Source organism: Staurois parvus, unplaced genomic scaffold, assembly GCF_062004578.1.
Source record: "Staurois parvus isolate SC_StPar_1 unplaced genomic scaffold, SC_StPar_1.0 ptg000989l, whole genome shotgun sequence".
NCBI classification, from domain to species: domain Eukaryota; kingdom Metazoa; phylum Chordata; class Amphibia; order Anura; family Ranidae; genus Staurois; species Staurois parvus.
The window spans coordinates 414,014-435,641 of NW_028318785.1; the positions used below are offsets into that span (position 1 = coordinate 414,014).

Sequence of the window (21,628 nt, forward strand, 5' to 3'; positions counted from 1 at the left end):
CCCCGCATATTCCAGATGAGGTATTACTAATAATTTGTACCGGGGTAAAATGATATCTCTCTCTGGAGTCTATACCTCTTTTAATACAAGAGAGGATTTTGCTTGCTTTAGAAACTGCAGCTTGGCATTGCATGCCATTATTAAGCTTGTGATCTACCAGAACCCCCAGATCCTTCTCCATCATTTATTCCCCCAGTTGTACCCCCCGTAGTATGTACAGTCAGGTCCATAAATATTGGGACATCGACACAATTCTAACATTTTTGGCTCTATACACCACCAAAATGAGGGTATTTACATCCAAATCAGGTGAACGGTGTAGGAATTACAACAGTTTGCATTTGTGCCTCTCACTTGTTAAGGGACCAAAAGTAATGGGACAGAATAATAATCATAAATCAAACTTTCACTTTTTAATACTTGGTTGCAAATCCTTTGCAGTCAATTACAGCCTGAAGTCTGGAACGCATAGACATCACCAGACGCTGGGTTTCATCCCTCGTGATGCTCTGTCAGGCCTCTACTGCAACTGTCTTCAGTTCCTGCTTGTTCTTGGGGCATTTTCCCTTCAGTTTTGTCTTCAGCAAGTGAAATGCATGCTCAATCAGATTCAGGTCAGGTGATTGACTTGGCCATTGCATAACATTCCACTTCTTTCCCTTAAAAAACTCTTTGGTTGCTTTTGCAGTATGCTTTGGGTGATTGTCCATCTGCACCGTGAAGCGGCATCCAATGAGTTCTGAAGCATTTGGCTGAATATGAGCAGATAATATTGCCCGAAACACTTCAGAATTCATCCTGCTGCTTTTGTCAGCAGTCACATCATCAATAAATACAAGAGAACCAGTTCCATTAGCAGCCATACATGCCCACGCCATGACACTACCACCACCATGCTTCACTGATGAGGTGGTATGCTTAGGATCATGAGCAGTTCTTTTCCTTCTCCATACTCTTCTCTTTCCATCACTCTGGTACAAGTTGATCTTGGTCTCATCTGTCCATAGGATGTTGTTCCAGAACTGTGAAGGCTTTTTTAGATGTTGTTTGGCAAATTCTAATCTGGCCTTCCTGTTTTTGAGGCTCACCAATGGTTTACATCTTGTGGTGAACCCTCTGTATTCACTCTGGTGAAGTCTTCTCTTGATTGTTGACTTTGACACACATACACCTACCTCCTGGAGAATGTTCTTGATCTGGCCAATTGTTGTGAAGGGTATTTTCTTCACCAGGGAAAGAATTCTTCGGTCATCTACCACAGTTGTTTTCCGTGGTCTTCCGGGTTTTTTGGTGTTGCTGAGCTCACCGATGCGTTCCATCTTTTTAAGAATGTTCCAAACAGTTGTTTTGGCCACGCCTAATGTTTTTGCTATCTCTCTGATGGGTTTTGTTTTTTCAGCCTAATGATGGCTTGCTTCACTGATAGTGACAGCTCTTTGGATCTTATCTTGAGAGTTGACAGCAACAGATTCCAAATGCAAATAGCACACTTGAAATGAACTCTGGGCCTTTTATCTGCTCATTGTAATTGGGATAATGAATAACACACACCTGGCCATGGAACAGCTGAGAAGCCAGTTGTCTTATTACTTTTGGTCCCTTAACAAGTGGGAGGCACATATGCAAACTGTTGTAATTCCTACACCGTTCACCTGATTTGGATGTAAATACCCTCAAATTAAAGCTGACAGTCTGCAGTTAAAGCACATCTTGTTTGTTTCATTTCAAATCCATTGTGGTGGTGTATAGAGCCAAAAATGTTAGAATTGTGTCGATGTCCCAATATTTATGGATCTGACTGTATGTGCAGCAGAAACATGATGCTGCAAAATGTGAAGGGTATGACAACTGCCCGTATGTGAAAGAGAGAAGTGTGCTAGATATATTTACCAGAAGCTGGCCCAAATATGCAGTACAAACCTTTCCCTGTCTGAAACAAAAAATGGCTTATTTTGTCATTATAGGGAACCGATCAGGGAAAGGAATGAAAGCTGTTATTGCTAAATTGTATTTGAATGTACATGTTCTTCATCTGTTGTCCTCATCTTTTTATCACTACTTGGTAAATAAACGACCTGAAACAAGCTCGCACATTAAAGATATCAGGACACCCAATCTACAAGTTATTGTTTCAAGTAAGTAGGATAACAGAGATGGCCTCAAAGCCATGTGCCTTTGAAAAAAGGTAAACAAAAACATCTTCCATATTTCTAACCTGGCAAGTTCCTTTAAAATCGCATAATTCATATATCTATTTCACTGAGAATGTGAGTTGTGGTTAAGCCACCCGATGCTGTACCTGTCTGGATAAAGCTGGATTCAGAGATGTGATCATTGTGGCAGCAGGCAATGTCTAAAATAATAAAAAAAAACTGGGCACAGCATGTACTCTTATTTATCACTGGATTCATATACTTGTATGCTCATTCGTGTCTGTTCTACTAAGTCCTATTTTAGCTTGGCATGGTTCACTGGCACAATGAAAGGCACTATTCATAAAATCCAGAACACAAAATTCCTTAAGTACCATTGTTCAGTATAAGTATGACTTTGTTGTCAGTGTAACCCCAATATATAATTATAAAGAGCTTACATACTCATTTATCCATAAAGTGACAATCTGGCTTTTGTGGATTCGATTAATCAAGTGGGAACCGGACATGGTAATGATAACGTGATATTCATTAAAGAAGAAGAGGCTTTACTTAATAATAGAAAAGTCTGTATTGATAAAGCAATGCAGCACTTACTCACACTTTATATACAGTTTACAAGTATTGCTCATGTCTGAAGCTATTTTTGTAACAGAATGTTTATCTTTATTTTGGCATTTAAAACTCAGTACAAAACCAGAAAGAATGACTTTTGTAATATATTTTAACTGGCCACGGTATCTGAGGGGCAGCAGTATATAGGCATCACTCTAACTGATGGCATGGTTTCTTTATTACATGCTGGAGATCTGGAAAAATGTTGAGATTGAGACAGGCAGAAACAGAAGACAGTTGATAAACATAGAATGGATGCTATACACAAGGAAGGCCACGCAAGAGCAGATGCAGGAGAGGGTCCTCCAAGAGACAGGTCCTCCTTGTGTTGCTTTGGCACAGGGGCAGCGAGTGAGAAGGCACTTGCAGTTGCTTATAGGAGCTTTCAGGGATCCATGCCTATGCAGAACAAAGGTTTCACTACGCAAACATCGTCATCTGGAGCCACTGTAAATGAAGAAAGGCAACCATTGAGGGTGATTCAAACAGGAGCATTATGCATATTAGTAGATGTAGAGGTCTGAATAATTTGAGGTATTATTTCTGAAATCTAAACATTAAGTTTTAAAGGGAAGTATAGTATACATTTAACATATACAGTATTTTGATTTATTACTGCAGCATTTGATGCAACTTATCTGCTTGCTCTTTTCTTTTAATGTTATTGTATTAAATGTAGCAATTTGTAGATTGGCCACTAGCCAATGGGTACAATATGTACTACAATGCCTACCTGCTAACACACAGAAGTTGATTTACTAACGAAGTAGAGGCAGATCATGGAAAACACTGGTTCACGTTTTAATATAAATCGAATACACAGTCATGAGCAATGAAAAAAAATATTTTTTCTTTCACATATCTAGAACAGACGTTTAATCTTCCCCACTTAGGTAAGGGTACAGGCTCGGTATCTTTAGTGTGAGTCGGTTCACACCATGCCTGCACATGAATCACACAGGAATGCGCTGTGTGTTCCCGTCTGATTCACACTGCATGCAAACCACACTTCATTTGCAATCTGCAATGATTGTCTATACAAATTTATTGCTACACCAGACGTTTGCCCACACATGCCCACTCCAGATCGCATGGTACTACTTTTGTACTATGCGATCCGGTTGCAGTGCATTTTAATGAGTAGTGCATGCACTACTTTTGGTGAGGAGTGGAGCGACTTTTTCCCATTCAAAATGAATGGGCTGAACTAATACCACACAGAATCGCATGCGAATCACACAGGAAAGAGCGCATGCACTACTTTTTATAATACACTGCAGCTGGACAGCATAGTACAGGAGTACCACGTGATCCATGTTTGCCGTATTGTTAACTATGTATAGGCACCCACTGAAGATCACAAACGGAATGCATTTTGTAATGTGGTGTGAATTGCACAGGTACACACAGCATGTTCCTGTGCGATTCATGTGCAGGCATGGTGTGAATCAGCCCTAAGGCCTAGTTCACATCTGTGAGGGACCGCCGAGCGGCACCACTAGCACTCCACTGGTCAGGCGTGCCCAGAGCGCGGAGTCTAAGCCCCAGGGTACTTGTTCACCAGGGCCCCTGATGGTGGGGATGGACTTGTAGTACCCCGAGACCAGGTCGCCTCTACTGAGCACACCTGTCAGTGGTAGGGGTGTTCGCCAGGGGTTCCAACCAGGGAGAGCCAGATGTGAGGAGGTCAGGTGATCCCGATGGGATGGATGGATGGATGGCTGAGCAAGAGCGTAGTCAGACAGGCCGAGTCGGGAACGTAGAGGACGGTAGGGTACAAGGGAGCAGGCAGAGAATCGTCGGGTCACACGCCAGGTCAGCAACAGGAGGTCAGATCTAATGAGGGGCATCCAGGGAGAGAGGTCAGGCAAGCAAGGGTCTGGGCAGGAGAAATCAGCAGGTCAAGAAACAATCCGGGTCAATAAACTTACTAGGCACAGGTACAGAATCACAGGAAGCAGGTAAGACCAGAAGGCAACGAAATGACAGCTCAGGGACCTTTAAATATCCCGCCCTGCGCTGCCATTGGTGCCCAGCGGGCGGCCGCGGCTTCTACTGCGCATGCGTGAACTCGAACGCCGCGGCCGGCCCGGACCTAGTGGCCGTGTACAGGGCGGAGCAGTGCGCCTGCGCCGGGACCATCGCGGCAGGGATCGAGGAGATCCCTGACATTGCCCCCCCCCTACGGGCAACCTCCGGATGCCCACCCGATCTCTCCACCACGGGTGATCACAAAGAAACCTCCGGACAAGTCTAGGTGCATGGACATTATGGGCTGGGTCCCACGAATTGTCCTCAGGGCCGTAGCCCTTCCACTTGATGAGAAATTGGGTCTGGCCCCCCCTTCGTCGGCACTTCAGGATTGCCTCCACCTCAAATTCTTCTTCCTCTTCAACCGTTACAGCCTCCGGAGGCCTGGATTCCCGTTCCGGGAAGGCATCAGGGACTACTGGTTTCAACAGGGACACGTGGAAGACAGGGTGGATCTTGAGTGTCTCAGGGAGAACAAGTTCATAGGCCACTTCATTGACCATCCGTTTGATGCAAAAAGGGCCTATAAATTTAGGTCCCAACTTCTTTGACGGGCAGAGCATCTTCAAGTTTGACGTAGCCAGCCAAACCTTCTCTCCGAGCTGCAACACCAGGTCCCCTCTTCGCTTCCTATTAAAAGCCCTCTTGTAGTCTTCTTGGGCTTGACGAATGGCTTCCTGTAGTTTTTTATTGTTGGAAGTGAAGAAGGTCAGTGCATCCTGTGTCGCTGGAATCGGGCATTCCGGGACCAAGTCCGGGAGGAAGACAGGATGAAACCCATAGTTGGAGAAGAACGGGGACTGCCCAGTTGCTGAATGGCAAGCGTTGTTGTACGCGAATTCCGCCAAAGGGAGAAGTGGCACCCAGTCGTCCTGAGAGAATGACGTGTATCACCGCAGGTATTGCTCCAGGGTCTGATTGGTCCTTTCGGTCTGACCATTGGTCTGAGGGTGAAATGCCAAGGAAAGGGACAGCTTGATATCCAGGGCTTTGCACAACGCCCTCCAAAACCGCGAGGTAAACTGCACCCCTCGGTCCGAGACGATGTCTTCGGGAACCCCATGCAGTCTAACGATCTCTCGAATAAAGACTTGCGCCGTCTCGGCTGCTGATGGAGTCTTCCGTAAAGGAATGAAATGGGCCATCTTGGATAAGCGGTCCACGACCACGAGAATTGCTGTGTGGTCCAGTGAAGGTGGAAGCTCGACTATGAAGTCCATAGAGATTTTCTGCCAGGGCCGTTCAGGGATGGGTAATGGACGTAGCAGGCCCCACGCCTTATTTCTTGAAGGCTTGTTCCGCTGGCAGATGGCACAGGAGCCCACGTAATTCTTACAATCCTTGGCCATGTCCGGCCACCAGAAGGAACGTCGGAGAAGTTCCAGGGTCTTGACCGGCCCAAAATGTCCTGCCATTGGGTGGTCATGGCAATGTCCCAAGACTAAGGTTCGGGCATCCTCCGGCACCACAATCCGGTCCTCCCTCATTAGGAGTCCCTCTTTGTTCTGGAGGGGCGCCCCATCGGAGGTAGACATCGCTGTGGACGCTCTCAGGATCTCGGAGCGAAGGTTCGTCTGGAGGGCCAAGAAATTTCCTGCAGGAAGAATAGTGTCGGGTACTGGGGTCTCCTTGGTATCCTCGTACATGCGCGACAACGCGTCAGGCTTCGTGTTTTTCGAGCCGGCCCTGTATGTGATGTGGAACTGGAACCTCGAGAAAAACAATGCCCATCTTGCTTGTCGTGGGCGCAGACGTTTGGCCGTCCTCAGATATTCCAGGTTCTTGTGGTCCGTAAATATCAGGATGGGATGGGAGGCACCTTCCAGCAGGTACCTCCATTCTTCTAATGCGGTTTTGATAGCCAGTAGTTCGCGATCCCCAATGTCGTAGTTCCTCTCCGCAGAGGGTAAGTTTCCGTGAAAAGAATGCTACTGGGTGAAGTAATTCCTTGGCGCCCTTCCGCTGGGACAGGATGGAGCCAACCGCGTTTTCTGACGCATCTACTTCTAAGATGTAGGGCAGGGAGGCGTCGGGATGACCCAGAATGGGTGCCGAGGTAAATAACTTCTTTAGTGCTTCAAAAGCTTCCTGTGCCTCTGGCGTCCATCTGAATCGCGTCCCGAGCTTGGTTAACTGAGTGATGGGGGAGACCAGACCCGAGAAGTTCTTGATGAACTTCCGGTAGAAGTTTGCGAACCCAATGAAACGTTGGACACTTTTCCTGTCCGTGGGTTCAGGCCAATCTAGGATCGCAGAGACCTTCTGAGGGTCCATTGCGACCCCCGTGGTGGAGATAATCAGACCCAGAAATGTAACGCTAGCCTGTTCAAAGCAGCATTTCTCTGCTTTAGCGTACAACCCGTGCTGCCGCAACCGCCCCAACACCTTTGTTACATGTACCCTGTGCTCCCCCAGGGAGGATGAGAAAATCAAAATGTCGTCTAAGTAGACGATGACAAAGATATCCAGGAAGTCCCTAAAGATGTCGTTTACAAAGTGCTGGAAGGTGGCTGGCGCATTGCACAACCCGAAAGGCATGACCAGGTACTCGAAATGGCGAAACGGGTGCGGAAGGCCGTCTTCCACTCATCCTCCTCCCTTATGCGAACCAAATTGTAGGCTCCCCTTAGGTCCAGTTTGGTAAATACTACTGCAGCTTTTAAGCTCTGGAATAATTCAGGTACCAGTGGTAATGGGTAACGATTTTTAATTGTGACCCTATTCAGCTCCCGATAGTCAATACATGGCCTCAAAGTCTTGTCCTTCTTTTCTACAAAGAAGATCCCTGCACCTGCTGGGGAAGTGGAGGGACGGATGAATCCCTTCCGGAGGCTGTCCTCAATATAGTCCTTCAGGGCCCCTAATTCTAGCTCAGAAAGGGGAAAAATTCGCCCGAACGGGATTTCAGAACCGGGCAACAGATCAATAGGACAGTCATATGGGCGGTGGGGGGGTAGAGCATCTGCTCCCCGTTCACTGAACACATCAAGAAACTTATGATAGGCTGCAGGAATCACTTGTTTTAGACTGTCATCCCCGTCAGAGCACAGGAGGACCTGGGGGACCTCCGGGCCCGAAGTTCGACACAGTTCCCGACAGTATGGGGAAGGGAACGAGACAACCCCAGTTTCCCAGTCAATTTGGGGGTTATGGGCCCGCAACCAAGGGAGCCCCAGAATGACTGGGAAAAGGGGTGATGCAATAGCATCCAGGCGGAGGAGTTCCCGGTGCTGACCGGCAATGGAAGTCACAATGGAAGGGGTCGCCTGGTTAACTACCCCTGACTTTATCCGGGAACCATCAGCCAAAAAGATGTGAAACCCCTTCTCCTTTGGGCGGAGGGGGATACCCTGCTGGTGAGCAAAATTGATATCCAAAAAACAGCTGCATGCCCCCGAATCAACTATGGCCGTCACCTCCACGGTCCTTTCTGAAAGCTGAAAGGAGAGGGGAACAACTAAGTACTGGGACGGATTCATATTGCCAACAGATAAAGAAGATGAGGTGAACTTACTCAGTTTCTGCGGGCAGGAACCCACCATGTGACCAGCTTCGCCGCAGTACAGACACAGATTCTGGGAGCGTCTGCGCTGGCGTTCCTCAGGCGATAGTTTAGGCCGTGCCAGGCCTAGCTGCATGGGTTCGGGAGCATCTTCAGACGGCAGGTTCTGGATGTTTGGCCTAGTATGCTGACCGGATCCTTGGAATGACCCCCAGGTATTTCCGCGACCCTGACCAGACCTCTCCAATCTGCGCTCCCGTAGCCTATGGTCAATTTTAATGGTGAGTGCAATCAAGTCCTCTAATGTCTCGGGCACCTCCACCCGGGCGAGCTCGTCTTTCAGAGCCTCAGAAAGGCCCATACGGAACTGGTGCAAAAGTGCGAACTCGTTCCAACGAGTGTCACCCATCCAGAACCTAAAGTCAGAGGCGTATTCCTCAGCCGCCCGCCAACCTTGTCGGAGTGCGTATAATGGGGCCTCGGCCGAGGCCGCCCGTTGTGGGTCATCGTATAAGATGGCCATAGCGTTAAAGAAGCTATCGACCGTAACCAGGTGAGGATCATTGTTTCCCCTTAGTCGGTGGGCCCAGTCTTGGGGTTCACCCTGCAACAGGGAGACAACAAACCCCACTTTCACCGATTCTGTCAAAAAGGTCCGTGGCTGCAGTTCAAAATAGAGCAGACAGGAGTCACGGAATGACCGAAAGCGCGTGCGATCCCCGTGGAATCGCTCGGGTAAGGGTACTCGGGGTTCCGCCATAGGGAGTGATGTGGAAGGCCCAGGAGCCGGATCGTGGGCTGCTGCGACCGGCGGTGCAGGAGCCGGGGCCTGTGAAACAGGAACAGATATGGTGCAGGCCTGAAACTGATTCTCGATCTGCAGACATCTGTCCTGTAATGTGTTTACGGCTTGCGTCAGGGTAGCCAGGTGCCTGCAAACCTCGTCCAACGGGGAGAGCCCTCCTCGAGGCTCAGTCATGGCCTTCTGGTACTGTGAGGGACCGCCGAGCGGCACCACTAGCACTCCACTGGTCAGGCGTGCCCAGAGCGCGGAGTCTAAGCCCCAGGGTACTTGTTCACCAGGGCCCCTGATGGTGGGGATGGACTTGTAGTACCCCGAGACCAGGTCGCCTCTACTGAGCACACCTGTCAGTGGTAGGGGTGTTCGCCAGGGGTTCCAACCAGGGAGAGCCAGATGTGAGGAGGTCAGGTGATCCCGATGGGATGGATGGATGGATGGCTGAGCAAGAGCGTAGTCAGACAGGCCGAGTCGGTAACGTAGAGGACGGTAGGGTACAAGGGAGCAGGCAGAGAATCGTCGGGTCACACGCCAGGTCAGCAACAGGAGGTCAGATCTAATGAGGGGCATCCAGGGAGAGAGGTCAGGCAAGCAAGGGTCTGGGCAGGAGAAATCAGCAGGTCAAGAAACAATCCGGCTCAATAAACTTACTAGGCACAGGTACAGAATCACAGGAAGCAGGTAAGACCAGAAGGCAACGAAATGACAGCTCAGGGACCTTTAAATATCCCGCCCTGCGCTGCCATTGGTGCCCAGCGGGCGGCCGCGGCTTCTACTGCGCATGCGCGAACTCGAACGCCGCGGCCGGCCCGGACCTAGTGCCCGTGTACAGGGCGGAGCAGTGCGCCTGCGCCGGGACCATCGCGGCAGGGATCGAGGAGATCCCTGACAACATCTATACGGTTCACATCTATGGTTGTGGGACCCACAGTCAAAATGCGCAGGCTGCCATTCATTCTGAATGACACCCCCCACACGTCTAAAAATGCAGCACGTTTGCCGGAACTGCAGGGAAATCAGCCGCTACATTTTTAGAATGGTGCAGGAACCTTTTTCGTGCAGGAAATGCAGGTACAGCAGCCCATTCAAGTGAATGGGCTGCTGTGCCCAAACAAACGTGTGCTGCAAATCTGCACAGATGTGAACCAGGCCCAAATCAACGTCTGAGATTTGTGTTGTGGAAAGGTACAGTAAAAAACATTCTATATAAAGCAGGATCTGCATATATATTATGAGCAAATACGACTGAACCATGTACGTATAGTGTATATTGTTACTGACTATACATAAGAACAAAGTTTCTTCTAAACAATTAACACATATTAAGACTATTTACATACATCACATTGTGCATTTCTAACAGGGAAAACTTGGGTACTTCCTGATAGTGGTAAAGTTTGCACATTTTTATTGGCTAGTGAAGCTGCCTATCATAGTGTTGAGCCAACAGGCACGTGGGTGGCCCAATGGCAAACTCCAAAACAACCCAGAGGTTTCAAAGTTTGCCTGTTAGAGCCCGTTTGATATTCAGCCATAACAGGAAGGTTTAAGAGGCTGTCGCAAATGCAGGTACAGTTGCAAGAAAAAGTATGTGAACCCCTTGGGATTACGTGGAGTTTTGCATGAATTGGGCATAAAATGTGCTCTGAACATCATCTAAGTCACAACAATAGAAGAACACAGTCTGCTGAACATAATACTACACAAACATTAGATGTTGCCATGGTTTAATTGCACATAACATGTAAACATTCACAGTGCATGGAGGAAAAAGTATGTGAGGCCCTAGCTTAATGACTTCTCCCAGAGCTAATTGGAGCCAGGAGTGAGCCAACCTTGACTCCAATCAGTGTGATGATATTGGATGTGTTGCTGACAGCTGTCCTGCCCTTAAAAAACACACACCTGTTTTGGATTTATTGGTTTCAAGAAGCACTGTCTGATGTGAACCATGCCTCGCAGAAAAGAGCTCTCAGAAGACCTACGATCAAGAATTGTTGACTTGCATGAAGCTGGAAAGGGTTACAAAAGTATCTCCAAAAGCCTTGATGTTCATGTGTCCACGGTAAGACAGACTGTCTACAAATGGAGAAAGTTTAGAACTGTTGCTACTCTCCCTAGGCGTGGTCGTCCTGTAAAAATGACTGCAAGAGCACAGCGCAGAATGCTGTATGAGGTAAAGAAGAATCCCAGAGTGTCAGCTAAAGGCCTACAGAAATCTCTGGCACATGCTAACATTTTTGTTGACACATCTACAATAAGGAAAACCTTAAACAAGAATGGAGTACATGGGAGGACACCACGGAGGAAGCCATTGCTGTCCAAAAAGAATATTGCAGCACATTTGAAGTTTGCAAAAGAGCACCTGGATGTTCCACAGCACTACTGGCAAAATATACTGTGGACAGATGAAAGCAAGATTGAGTTGTTTGGGAAGAACACACAACACTATGTGTGGAGAAAAAAGGCACAGCACACCAACATCAAAACCTCATCCCCACTGTAAAACATGGCGGAGGGAGCATCATGGTTTGGGGCTGCTTTGCTGCCTCAGGGCCTGGACGGATTGTTGTCATTGATGGGAAAATGAATTCCAGAGTTTATCAAGACATTTTGCAGGAAAACGTACTACCATCTGTCCGCCAACTGAAGATCCGCAGAGGATGGGTGATGCAACAGGACAATGACCCAAAGCATACAAGTAATTCAACAAAACAATGGCTGCAACAGCACAGAATACGCCTTCTGGAGTGGCCCAGTCAGAGTCCTGACCTCAACCCGATTGAAATGCTGTGGCATGACCTTAAGAGAGCGATTCACACCAGACATCCCAAGAATATTGCTACACTGAAACAGTTTTGTGAAGAGGAGTGGTCCAAAATTACTCCAGATTGTTGTGCAGGTCTGATCTGCAACTACAGGAAACGTTTGGTTGAGGTTATTGCTGCCAAAGGAGGGTCAACCAGTTATTAAGTCCAAAGGTTCACATACTTTTTCCTCCCTGCACTGTGAATGTTTACATGTTATGTGCAATTAAACCATGGCAACATCTAATGTTTGTGTAGTATTATGTTCAGCAGACTGTGTTCTTCTATTGTTGTGACTTAGATGACATTCAGAGCACATTTTATGCCCAATTCATGCAAAACTCCACGTAATCCCAAGGGGTTCACATACTTTTTCTTGCAACTGTATATATAATAAAAGGATATCCGTTAAAGTCCGAACACTCTGCACTTATCAATGGCTAACAAAGTATAAAACTCTGCTACTGCAAGTAGAGTCTCAAAATAGTGCTACAATGGCCCAATAAAAAGAAGGTGCAAAAAAGTGATACAACTGAAGAAGATTATAGAATGGCTAGTAATAAATATGAAATAAAATATTTGGTAAAGTTCAAGAACTTACAGTGAAAAGGGTGAAGTTGATGACACCATCTTTGTCTGTATCCATGGTTTGGAAAAATCCTAAGAAAGGAATGCATACGGTTACTCAAATTCAGAGCTCATACAGGGTTTAAACACTGAAAACAGAAGAATCCAGACACTTCAATTTGCACAAGTACTTATGAAGTTTATTCATTAAGTCGTCCCATCCCTGAATGATACTTTCTAAAGAATAACTGTCATTTAATTTTTGTACATGTAAAGTGAAAGAATAGAAGCGCCAAGCCATAGGAATCTGCCCAAGAATAAATGTTATTTTTTCACAATAACAATCTAGCAAGATTTGACAGCCAACATGTTTGGGGGGTTATACACAAATCCTATTTCATAGGAGCTTAAATATGATACAAAACAGGGTAGTTCTCTTGTCAAATAAATGTATAAAAGCATACTAGTGGTGCACCGAAATGAAAATTCTGGTGCCGAAAACTAAAATTTAAAATGCACTTGGCCGAAAACCGAAACGGGCAGTTTTTAAAAATGAATAAATATTTTTTGGAAAAAAATACACTTTGATTAAAAAAAACACAATATATACCCCAATTTTTTTTTAAATATGAAAGAGGCTGTTATGGTGAGTAAATAGATACCCAACATGTCACACTTTAAAATTACGCACACTCGTGGAATGGCGTGAAACTGCGGTACTTAAAAATCTCCATGGGTGATGCTCTAAAAATGTATACAGGTTAAGAGTGTAAAGTTACAGAGGAGGTCTAGTGTGAGAATTATTGCTCTTGCGCAGACGTTCGTGGCTATACCTCATGTGTGTGGTTTGAACACAGTTTACATATGTGGGCTTGGCCTACGTATGCGTTCACCACTACGTGTGAGCACGGGGGGGGGGGGGGCAGGGGCACTTTAAACTTTTTAAAAAATGTATTACTTTTTTTTTTTTTGCACTGTCCCTTTAAAAAAAAAATTTGATTTGAATGCATGCATCCCTTGTGATAGAAATAATTAGTGACAGGTCCCCTTTATGGAGAGATATGGGGTCAATAAGACCTCACATCTCTCCGCTACAATGTAAAGCATTAGATCAAAAAAATAATTGATCTAGTGCTTTAAAAGAATGGCCGGGACCGGAAGTGACATTGCTCTGGTCCTCCAAGGGCATAGAGATGTGTGGAGGCCATCTTTCCTAATCTCTCTAGCGCCGAATCGTTTGATGGTTTCTCAGGTAAGTCTGAGAACTACTGAGCGGTGGCGGCAGCGACGAGGGGTGGGGTTTTTTTCAGCACTTGTATCAGTGCTTTTTTTTCCATATCAGCCGACGGCCAATAGAGGTGTTTTCGGCTGTAACGTTTCAGCCACTGAAATTTCAGTGCACCCCAATGCATACATTCCATTAAAATGATAAAAAAAGATCACATTATAAGCAAAAAAAGGTCCTTATCGGCACGATTGATAAAAGTCTACTGAGTAAAAACCATAAGCCGATAAGGACATAAAATACTGTTTAACTTTAGGATTTATAAAAATGGTCTATAAAATGTATATTTTAAATTAATGGGTATTAGAAATCAGACACATTTTAATGTTTATATTTTTTTTAATATGCAATATTTTATTTTACAATATCAAAACATTTAATACATTAATATTTACATGTGTATTATTTAATATGTTATAAATTTTACATACCTATTGGTCTGAGAACCTTTACAGATTCTATAGATTTACTTATTTTATATATGTATTGGCTTACAATTATGCTCAATATACTTCTATAAATTGTGCTGATCATAACTTTTTTCATTTATCATAATGTACTCTTATGTTGTTTGGTTTTTCTTTTCATTTTATGTGATATATACAGTATAGACTACTTTTATTAAATTTCAGCTCTGATAAAAAAAAAAAGATGTGTAAAACTCTTGAAATACATTGAATGTCACCTTTTGATAGACCCTTTGATTGTGACAAAAAAAAAAAAAAACCTGGAGCGATCCCCACAGCTTAGCGCTCTGATCCTTTTACTTTACACGAAATTACATTGTTTAATTGTGGGCCTACCACTCTACAAATTTTAGTTGGTTGGCTTCATGAAGACCTAGTGGCTTCAATGCTGTCAGTCATGAACGCAGCACAAGCATGCAGATATGGAGTTCTGACTTTACTGACATGCATACTTGTCCTGGGGTCTGTGACTCCAAAATCACTGCAACCAATAGGTAAGCAAAATAGCCAGGCAACTGGCATTGCAGAAAGAAAATCAGCAATAGCTGCCTCTATAATTTAGTTTATACATGACAACATAAAAATCCTCTGATACAGATATAATGTATTACATTACAGTAGAAAATGCCTGAAATAAGAATTTAACTTACGGAACATGGTCTCCAGTCTGATCAGACAACACACAAAGCTATCGAAATTCACAGACAGATCAGGCTCAGAATATCTGGTGATAATCAGCTGATGCAAGGTGTTGCTCAGTTTGAATCCTAGGGAAAACAGTAGGTCAAATAATTATACATACAGACATTTTATATAAAGCAGAACAATTAACAGAGTACACTGATGAGGAACCAACCTGCAGACTCCACTGCCATGCGCATTTCATAGGCATTCATGCTTCCTGATTTGTCCACGTCATACTTTCTGAAAACAGTCTACCAAACCAAAAAGAGAATTATTCAGCATTTTATTGGTTACTGAATTGTTGACTAAAATGGATTTTCTCAGTAAAGTTATATTATAGTTATTTTTTAACAATTTTGGATAAAGCAGGGAAGATGCGGCTTACTGAGGGGACCACCCAAAGCCTCCGCTCCACCCTAGGGGACAAGGGGACGCTACCACCACCCCCACCCAGCGATTAGAGACCACCACCACCCAGGACTGCGGCCGCGACGAACCGGGATGCCTCCGCTCAAGCCCGTGTGGACAAGGGGACGCTACCACCACCCCCACCCCGTGAGGAGAAGCCACCACCACCGGCAAGGACAGGGTAAGCCACCACCACCAGAACGGCACCCCTGCTCCCCACCGTGTGCTACACAGCCGCCCCCCATGCCCCACCACCGCACACCCGAGAACCTGCCACGCGGCCTACCGAGGGGACAAGGAGACGCTATCACCACCCCTACCCCGCGAAGAGAGACCACCACCACCCAAAGCTGCGGTGTTTCCAGCATTGCGGCTGCGACGACCCGGGACACCTCCACTCCAGCCCGAGGGGACAAGGGGACGCTACCACCACCTCCACCCCGTGAGGAGAAGCCACCACCACCAAGGACAGGGTAAGCCACCACCACCAAAACGGCACCCCTGCTCCCCACCTTGTGCTACACAGCACAGCCCCGTGCCCCGTCACGCGGCCTACAGCACCCACAGACACTGGGCCCTACAACACCTACAGGCGCCGGACCCTGACACTCACACCCACGCTGGGCCCTGGGACCCCACCACCCTGGGACCTCCACCTGAACCCTAAACCCTGCCAAGCAAGTCTCCGCAAGAGCACACGCAAATTACAGCCACACAACACTCCTGATCCGATCACCCAGACACCACTCATGCCGACAACAACCCAGCTCGACCCAAGGACAAGTAACAGCCGCAGATCACTCCAGATTAGTCCACCCAGAGACCACTCACACCAACCCCCAGCTCAGCTTGACTTAAAGACTAGAACCCTAGATGCAAGACACCACAACGAAAGACCCCACTGCACGCCAGACTGTCTCCAATCAAGCGCCCCTGGAAACCATCCATCCACACCCGATCCCCTCTCCCTACTCCCCTAAACTCCAGCCACCAGAAGACACAGCGACGAGATACGCCACTGCACGCTAGACTATTGACAGCCAAGCCTCCCACCACTCCTATCCACCACCCCGTGCACCTCCCTAAAATGCCTCTTCCACTCCTCCTTTGCATATTCCTCTCCTCCGTTCCCAAAATCTACTCTCTATATCCCTCTGCCCCTCCCAAACAACTGTATATTGTGTCCTCACTGCTTCCTTCGCCCCTCTATGGCATCCACCACCTCCTTCTAATACTCCACTCTCCCACTGACCCGAACACCTCCACTGGTAGAGTTACACGCTCCTGCACATCCCACTCCCATGCCACCTTTCTCACCCTTCTCCTCCTCCTAACCGCGGGGGACATCTCCCCGAACCCTGGCCCTCCACCACTTCGCTCACCCACACAGCACCCTCCCGCTTCCACGTCCTGCCGCAACCCCCGCAACTTAGTATCTGTCCCCCTGCTCCCTAAAATCACCCCCCCCCCGTTTTCGTGCGCACTCCTGAACGCCCGATCGGTGTGCAACAAGCTCACCGCCATCCACGACCTCTTTGTTTCCCGCTCCCTCAACCTCCTAGCGATCACGGAAACCTGGATCCAGGCCACTGATTCTACCTCCGTTGCTGCACTCTCCTACGGAGGTCTCACTTGGACCCACTCACCCAGACCCAACAGTCGTAAATGTGGTGGGGTTGATCTGCTCCTGTCACCGCAGAACACCTTCCGAGTCCTCCCAAACCCCCCCACTCTATCCTTCTCCTCCTTCGAAGCCCACTGCATCCGACTATTCTCCCCAACCCCCCTAAAGGTTGCCATAATCTACCGGCCTCCTGGACCCGTATCTCACTTCCTGGATGATTTTTCCTCCTGGTTACCCTTCTTTCTCTCCTCCGATCTACCCACCATCATCCTTGGGGATTTCAACATCCCTGTCAACATTGACAACCTGGCCACATCCCAACTTTTCCACTTAACCTCCTCCTTTGCACTTGCACAGTGCACACAATCCACCACCCACTCCGATGGAAACATCCTGGACCTTGCCTTCTCCAACCGCTGCGCTCCCCACAACTTCACTAACACCCCCTTCCCTCTCTCTGACCACAACCTTATTACCTTCTCTATCTTATCGTCCACTAACTCCGACCCTTCCAAATGTCATACTACTACCAGCCATAACCTCCGCAACCTGAACCCTGCCCCCCTCCACTTTGCAGCTGATCAACTCCATGACAGCATCCTCCCCGTCCTGCCCCGACTTGGCTATGACTGCCTATAACGCACTGTCAACAGCCCTTGACTCACTAGCGCCTTTAACCACACGAAACATCAGACCCCGACCACTCCAGTCCTGGCAGACTGATCACACCAAAACTCTCAAACGACACAGTCGTGCCCTGGAGTGACTATGGTGCAAAACCAGATCCCAACAAGCCTTCACCCGCTATAAATCTGCCTTCCACACCTACACCTTCTCCCTCCACGCCACCAAACAAGCCTACTTCCTGACCCTCATCAAGACCCTCTCCTCCAATCCCCGCCGACTCTTCTCCAGCTTTAACTCTCTACTCTCTCCGCCCCCACCTCCACCTCACACACCGCCCTTGAGATTGCCAATCACTTCAAAAACAAGATTGACACAATTCGCAAGGACATCGCCACAGCGCACACTCTCTCCAAACCCGTCCCCTCTCACACAACTACCCCCTCATCACCCCTCTCCCTCGACACAACCTGCAGGGACTTCGTCGCTGCTCAAACTCCCTCCAACCCCGTCCCCTCTCACACAGCTACCCCCTCATCACCCCTCTCCCACGGCCCCACAGCTGCTCTGACCTCCACCTCCACCCCACCCAACATTCCTCACACTGAAGCCCCCTCAACACTCCACACCTTCGACCCTACTACCATCGAGAAAGTCTCCAAGGTCTTCTCTGATGCCCGCCCCACCACCTGCCCCCTCGACCCTATCCCCTCACAACTCCTATGACCTCCCTCCCCCTCCATCCTACGCTCCCTCACCCACATCTTTAATCTCACCCTCTCTTCCGGGGCATTCTCCTCCCCTCTGAAGCATGCAGACATCACCCCCATACTTAAAAAGCCCACCCTGGACCCCAACGACCTGAACAACCTCAGACCCATCTCCCTGCTCCCATTCACATCCAAATTCCTCGAGCGCTTAGTCTACACACGCCTAAGCTCTCACCTCAACGACAACAACCTCCTCGATCCACTACAGTCCGGCTTCCGTTCCCTACACTCCACCGAAATCTCCTTACTCAAACTCTCCAACGACCTTCTAACCGCCAAAGCTAATGGCCACTATTCAGTGCTCCTACTCCTTGAACTCTCCGCAGCCTTCGACACAGTCGACCACCCCCTCCTCCTCAAAAAACTACACTCCCTCAGCCTCAGAGATTCCGCTCTCTCCTGGCTCTCAGCCTACCTATCACAACGCTCTTTCAGCGTTACCTATAACGCTACCACCTCCCCCTCACTCCCCCTCTCTGTTGGGGTCCCTCAAGGCTCCGTCCTCGGGCCCCTTCTCTTCTCCATCTACACCTCCTCCCTTGGCAAAGGCACACACTCTCACGGCTTCTACCACCTCTATGCCGACGACACACAAATCTATCTCTCAACCCCCCACCTCACCCCCTCAGTCTCAGCCCGAATCACAAACCTACTATACGACATATCAGACTGGATGTCGCTCCACTTCCTTAAACTGAACCTCTCCAAAACCGAGCTCCTAGTCTTCCCCCCAGCCTGCACACCACCCCCCATTGACTTCTCCATCACGTCCAACAATACCACTCTCAGACCCGCCCAGCAGGCCAGAGTACTTGGTGTCACTCTGGACTCCAACCTATCCTTCCAGCCCCAAGTCCAATCATTAACAAACTCATGCAGACTCCACCTCTGCAACATCGCCAAAATCCGCACGTTCCTAACCCCAGAAACCACTAAACAGCTCATCGACTCCCTCATCATATCACGACTCGATTTTTTTCATTATTCTATGTGACCCCGTTGAAGAGATTTCGCCTTACTTTCAACTGTGAATTGCATTGAGTGTCCCCTGGCAATGAGGCAATGAACAGCAGGTTGGAAAATTCTCCACAATGGGGATAAAGCAACAATAACCTCTTGGAGGATCTAAGCTTTTCCTGCTCCCCAAACAAGTTTGGCAGTTGTACAGCTCTGGAAAATCAAGAGCTAATCTCTTTGCATAATGTTTGTCATTTTACATTGCAGAAGATATAATGGGAGGGGAAGTAACCCAAGGTGGACAGAACACCCAAAACTCCATACTGTATCTTTTGTGGACTTCCAGTGGCAAGATCTCCTTGCCATAATTCAAGTCTTTGTTCCTATCCACCTTGAAGAGCAATTTCTTCCCATTAGCTAACTCTTTGTATCTCCTGCACAGTGAGACAACCCTGCATCTCTGCCCATTCCTTATGCAGTCTCCAAACAAACAGAATAAGCCAAGTTCCCAGTAAATACCCAAAAATTAAACATTAGTTTTCTATAGACCTACCAGATAATGTTTAATTTTATTCCACAGGATATTAAACTCCAACATTCCAAGTTTTCCATTCCCATCTTTCTGTGGCATGAGTTAAGGACAATATTCCACCATCTGAGACATCTAAGTTCAGAGAATCCTGCCCAATGTCAATTTTTATTTGCCATATAAAGCTGTGAATAAGAACTTTGAAGTCCAACACCATGGCAACACTATCTGTTATTTGATCATAGAAAACAAATACATTGTTTGCCTAAGAAAATAATTAGGAATGGTGCATGGTTTATAAAATTCTTACAGAGGTTTGTTTTCTGCTGAAGCGAAGATAAGAGGAACGATAAAGCAGGACAGAGCAACAGAGACGTGGAAGTGTGCAGTAACCCACTGCTATGGGGGACCACACTCTGTACATCATGGATGACATTTGTACTAATTATAGAATTGCATGAACTATATTTCATCTATAGAGGACATTGGAGACATTGCTGACTGCTCTGTTGATTTCTTTAGCAATGTTACTGCAGTGAAAGGAAGGCAACGGTACAGTACCAAATATTGGTGGGGTGGTGGGGGAGGGGACATGTTGAAGTGCCTTAAAATGATCAACACCTAATACTCAATAGATCAGAGTAACAATGAATATACAGATGATGGCAAAAAAAGGATTATACAATCTCTTAAATTTAAACAGGATTGTGCAGAAATATTCAAGTGTGTGGACTCAAACTGGTCTGAATGTAATCAAGAAAAAGTGAAAGAAAATTTTAAACAATTATTAGGTGAGTTTTATTAAGCTCTATGCAAATTCAAGAACTGGCCGCACATGTTACAATCATTTTACTCAAATTTGCTTTGAGGTTGGATTCACACTCTGTTCCATGTGCGTTTCTGCTTGCATGGCAACACACATGTGCAGGTGTGAATGGGCCCATATAGCAGTTTTTCTTTCAGACTAAATATCAGCACATTGATGTGAACCAGCCCCTTAGAAAGAATTCCATGTGTAAAGCATCTACATGTAGCAAAATGTGTAGGTTTTACAGCATGAATTAGGACAAGTGTGAAGAGGCCCAAAAACATGCACGGAGACCCCAGTTGATCACATGTATTGTACAGGACCCCAGCGCTAGGTCGTAAATATCAGGTATATTTCTCCACTATTTGGGTTGTGGTCTCTTGAATTAGAACAGTTTGAAGGTAATGTTGCATACTCAGGCATGCGGTGTCATGGGTTCCAGCTAGTTTAGCTAGAGAGAAGAGGACAGATTTGCAGTACTCTCTGTATTGTTAAGTCCTTATTGGGAACCTGGAATTTTGGAGGTTTGAAGAGTTTTGGGAGGGAAGAAACTCCACACCTGATTACAGGGTCCTGAAGGAGTTACCTCAGATGCCTCAAAGTCCAGAAAAGGAAGAGGAAACAATGGCACCTGGCAATCAGAGAGAAAGCTTAAAACACCTGAATGAGCAAAATGAACTAAGCTTGGGATTGAGTCAGGGTTGTTGACTGTGAAAGCCACCTCTTTGGGAACCCTGGAGCAGATGGGAAACCCCAAAAACCTCAATGTGAGACCGGTAGGGTGGCAGTATGCCATTATCTTGTTTTGTCCCATTGAACCAGAGTTATGGACTGTTTTGTGTTCTTCTTGCTGAATTAAGCCATTTTGTTTTTGACAGTTTGCATATTCCAATATGCTGTTTCCATATTTCTGTTACATGAGAGACATTGTGGTTATAAACAGGTTTTATATCCAGTTTACAATATGCAGACTGAGTATAAATGCGGAGTTTTAATTA

At 46.9% G+C, this 21,628-nt stretch overlaps 1 protein-coding gene across 1 annotated transcript in view; it reads right to left on the bottom strand.

Annotated features, from left to right (window-relative positions):
• Positions 1–2,796: 2,796 nt before the first annotated feature.
• CAPN1 (calpain 1) overlaps positions 2,797–21,628 on the bottom strand; it is a 110,959-nt gene continuing 92,127 nt past the window's right edge. Inside the window, exons 18-22 of the mRNA XM_089657402.1 lie at positions 19,847–19,915; positions 15,083–15,161; positions 14,877–14,993; positions 12,509–12,567; positions 2,797–3,215 (exon numbers count right to left, since the gene is read on the bottom strand). Coding sequence (XP_089513528.1) covers positions 3,189–3,215; positions 12,509–12,567; positions 14,877–14,993; positions 15,083–15,161; positions 19,847–19,915 — 351 coding nt within the window. The 3' untranslated portion in view covers positions 2,797–3,188. The remainder of the gene's footprint in view (positions 3,216–12,508; positions 12,568–14,876; positions 14,994–15,082; positions 15,162–19,846; positions 19,916–21,628) is intronic.